Source organism: Eimeria tenella, genomic scaffold, assembly GCF_000499545.2.
Source record: "Eimeria tenella Houghton genomic scaffold, Eth_scaff193, whole genome shotgun sequence".
Lineage (NCBI taxonomy): Eukaryota > Apicomplexa > Conoidasida > Eucoccidiorida > Eimeriidae > Eimeria > Eimeria tenella.
This window is the reverse complement of record NW_013544181.1, coordinates 1-4,110: the sequence shown is the minus strand read 5'-3', so window position 1 is coordinate 4,110 and position 4,110 is coordinate 1. Positions and strand designations below refer to the sequence as shown.

At 48.6% G+C, this 4,110-nt stretch overlaps 1 protein-coding gene across 1 annotated transcript; it reads left to right on the top strand.

Moving 5' to 3' along the window:
- ETH_00015160 (uncharacterized protein) lies at positions 1 to 1,351 on the top strand (the record flags this gene model as incomplete). The annotated part of the gene is made up of 3 exons (XM_013379286.1): positions 1 to 3; positions 303 to 448; positions 883 to 1,351. The coding sequence occupies 3 exons, from the start codon at positions 1 to 3 to the stop codon at positions 1,349 to 1,351; spliced, it is 618 nt and encodes a 205-aa protein (XP_013234740.1).
- Between the last annotated feature and the right edge of the window lie 2,759 nt (positions 1,352 to 4,110).

Here is a 4,110-nt window from a genome sequence, read left to right as displayed (position 1 = left end):
ATGGTGCTGCTGCTGCTGTGATTGATTAGTGCTTGCAACAGTGGTGTTGCTAACGCTGGTGCTGACAATAGTGCTCCTGCTGGTAGAATGTTGCTTTCCAAGCTTCTGCTCCTAGTGGCGCCGTTTTGCTGCTGCTAGCGATACTTACATTTCTGCTGCTGCGTTTTTGCGCATCTTCAAGTGCACTTCTTCCTTTTCCTTTAATGTTAAGCCTAATGCTTAAGCGCTATGGCTTAAACCCTGACTCCTGACTCGTAGCTCTAGGCCCTAAACCCTGATTCTTTTTTTGTGCTTGCCTGCAGGAGACAGAGCCCCACTTTATTCGCTGCATAAAACCAAACGACCAGCAGCAACCAAAGCTCTTTATCGAAAGTAAAGTCTCGCCGCAGCTTAGGGCCCTCCCTATCATGAAGGCCGTCCAACTTCGAAGCGTTGGTTACTCCTACAGGTAGGACTTGCTTGTGATGTAGATCCTCGGTCTTAGGAAAAAGGAAATTATAGGGGCAGCGTGATATATGTTATATGTCTGCCGCTGGGAAATAGTCAGCGGATTATGCTTAAGGTGCTTAAATGGTAATTTGTATATTGTAAACCGAAAAATACCTCCCAATGGCTATATCGATGCGCATGAATATATTACGATTCCATGCAAATGGAAAGGCTCGTATCTTGTAGAACCACCGTCATATGTATGAAACATAATGGATACCTGCATATGCATGCACATGAACATGTGTTTGAGCGATTAGATGGAGGCTTATTTCGTGCGTGCTTCTATTGACACAGCTGGAGCAACGCTACGGTGTAAGCATTTCGTCTAGTTTTTGTGTACTTTCCGATAACTTCTTGAGTTTTGGAACTTGTCACCTTGTGTTTACCCAGGCGCCCCTTCGCCGACTTCTTACGGCAACCCCGCTTTCTGAATATTTCAGCTTACGGAAAAATTGCAGGGGGCCTCCTTGGAAGTTCCACTGCCGGAGGGGCCCCACGTGAGGGCGCGTTAGCCTTGTTGCAAAGGGCTGGACTGAAGGAATATAAGGACTACAGAATGGGTTTGACCATGGTTTCCCTGACTCGAGAAGCGCAACAGCAGCTGCTGCAGCAACAGCGGGAGCAGCTGCTACTGCTGCGGCCAATTGTTCGCACTCTGGAAGCTATCTGCCTCCGCAGGGATCTTAAAAAGAGCTTGGAGACCCACATTAATTCCATTGTGCGGCTGCAGGCTCACGTGCGGCGGCAACTTCTGCTGCTCGAAATGAGGGGCCACAGCGCTGCTGCAGCAACTGCAGCAGCAGCCGCAGCAGTAGCAGCAGCAAACGAAGGTGTCAGCAGGCAACAAACCGCAGTCTAAAGGCATTAGAGGCAAACAGACTAAAGCCCGGGAGAAATGGGAGTGTCATGACAACCATGGAAAGTTCAACATGTCTATATAAATGGCAACAAATTAAATGTCGTTAACAGCAAAAAACTGTACGAGGAATTACAGCAGCAACGCCGCAAAAAGGCGATGAGAGCATTTAAAATCTGACAAGAAGTCAGTGAAGACCTCACTTGTAGATTTTTTCATAATTTGTAGTTTTCTCATTATTCGCCTGCCTCTCTTTTTGTATGAACATATACATCTACGCAGATTTGCATCTCCACAAGTATACGTGCGGCTATGCCTATAAATGTATGTATGTATATTAAGCATATGAGTATACATAGTACGTACACAGATGGAGACGTCCATTTGTATATACGTGTATTTACTCAGACTTTCAACTCGACTGTTTATGTATCAACACATTTTCGCTTGTATTTAAGTACTAGTATTCTACGATAATGCATCTGTATGCTTTCATGCATCGAAACACAGGTAGATACGCAGCACCGTTCAACGCCTGAACAGAGACTGAACGATGCTCAGTAAGGATTAAATCTCAGCATTCGCATCAATCTAAAGTCAACCCGCGCAAATACAGCGTCGAGAAAATGGGACCTGCGCCAACTCGTTTAGTTGTCGCGGCTTTACTGTTGCCGTCCGCGTGAAGCGTGGGCTGCCCAACTGGGAAACACACTATTGGACGCACTATCGCCTCTGCGCAGAATCAGGTGAATACGTCGTTTGTTCTGTGCCTCCAATATCAACAAAAATTTCAGCAGAAAGTTCGTCAAAAAACATTAAAAGTATGTGGAGACAGTCAAGGTGCCTGAAATCGGCCCTGGTGTTGAACACATTTGTTGATACCCCTTTTCATAGACCAGCCCCACATAAGTGCAACACTGCCGCTAGCATCATGTCGATTTACGCAACTCCATTAAGACTGGCCGCTGAGCGCCGCTTTGCAAGTTCAGTGTTCGGCAACTGCATGCCATTTTCGCCGGCTTCTTCGTTGCCGACGCACAGCACGACCCAGCCCACACCCCAAATTTAGAAAAAGCAAACAACCACACCCCAAATTTCATAAAACCAGACGACTTGGTCGCCTAAATGACCTAGCCGTAACACGACTCACATGCCAACAAACAGTACGCCTAGTATTGGGTAGCTGCATGCCGCTCCCGCCCGTCCCTTCGTTCTCAACGCACACTACAACCCAGCCTACACCGCAAATTCAGTAGAAACGGAAGTTTTGGCCATCAAAATGACCAATCTGTAACACTAGTGACACACCCTCAAATAAATGAACTACACTTCGAGAACAACACACTGCGGGGAGTAGCTTGGAGGATCTGGGGATGTGACCGCCCGCCATTCCAAACGATGGCGTCTCGGCTCTCCAACTGCACACCAATTTTGCAAAGCTTCAAAACTGGGAGCGCCACACATTAAAAAAACCCGAAAGCACCAATGTAAATGAACTGGACTGCCTGATGACCAAAAGCTGAGGAGAATGCGAACCATTCAGCACCCTGGTGCTTCCCTGTGGGCTGGCCCTCACGATCCCCCAAGTGCTTGAGACGGGAATCGGCATCCGCAGCGAGACATTCTCGGGGAAAAGAAACAATTCAATACCTTATGAATTGTTCTATGAATACTTTGAGGATGCGTCACTGGCATTTGTTCGGGGAGGTGTACTGCGTCGCCAGCCCCAAACGGAGTTTGATTTTGGGGGTAAACCCAACCTCGTCAGTGCAAAAGCAGAATAAAAGCACAGGTGTGCAAAATTTTTTTGAAAAAGATTTTACGGAAGCCTTAATTCCTGGAGCAGGAATAGGGCTTGGGCATTACAGATTGGCATACCTGAGTTCCGGGCTTGGGAGTCTCGAGACGTGGCTGTCGAAACGTGGCTGTTTCGCCGTTGAGTTGATTAAGGGTTGGGGTGTGTGGTGGGAAATCTTGGCCTTGTTAGTTTCTTCCACGTTGAGACATTGATTCCTAGAGCAAGAATAGGGCTGGGGCATTAGAAATTGGCGTACCTGAGTTCCCAGCTTGGCAGTCTCGAGGCTTAACTGTTGTGTCGTTGAGTTGGTTGGGGGTTGCGGTGTGTGGTGGGGAGTCCTGGTTTTGCAATTTCCTTCCACGCTTTTTCCCTAATGAGTGATGGACTTTTGTCGCTTGAAATGATATAGAGTCAAGGAAAGAAGCGGTTGCTGGAGCGGGCGTTGGGCGTTGCATGGACGTGAAGAGTGTGGTGTCGGTCGGGCACTTCGCGGCGAAGAGGTTGAGAAGGGAGTGCTTTTGCGAGGCCTAGCTTTCTTGGAGGCAGAGAAGAGGGATTGTTGAGCATTGTGTGGTGTGGAAGGGCGAAAGACGGAGGGAGGACGGGATATATCTTCTTCAGTGCGTAGTGAGGAGATTGTGGAGGGAGGGCGTTACTGGCGGGATTGAAGGTGGAGGAAGAGGACATGTTTTGGTGTGAGGGGTCAACAGGTGAGAGTCGGCGGCGCATGGAAGCGAAGGGGGGGGAGATGAGGAACTTTTTTTCGAAACGGTTCCGGCAGCTGAGGAAGGGAGCGGTTGGTGTGTGTTACGCCAGTGGGACAGCTGGATGGCAAGAAAGGCGGTAGTCCGTCATTTGTGACCAGTTGTGCGTGGCGAGCCTCCGCCATCCTTTCTGGTGGTGAGCAGAAGGAAGGGACAGGTGTTCTCGTTGGTCAGGATGTGTGCTTCACCTGTTTGTCAGA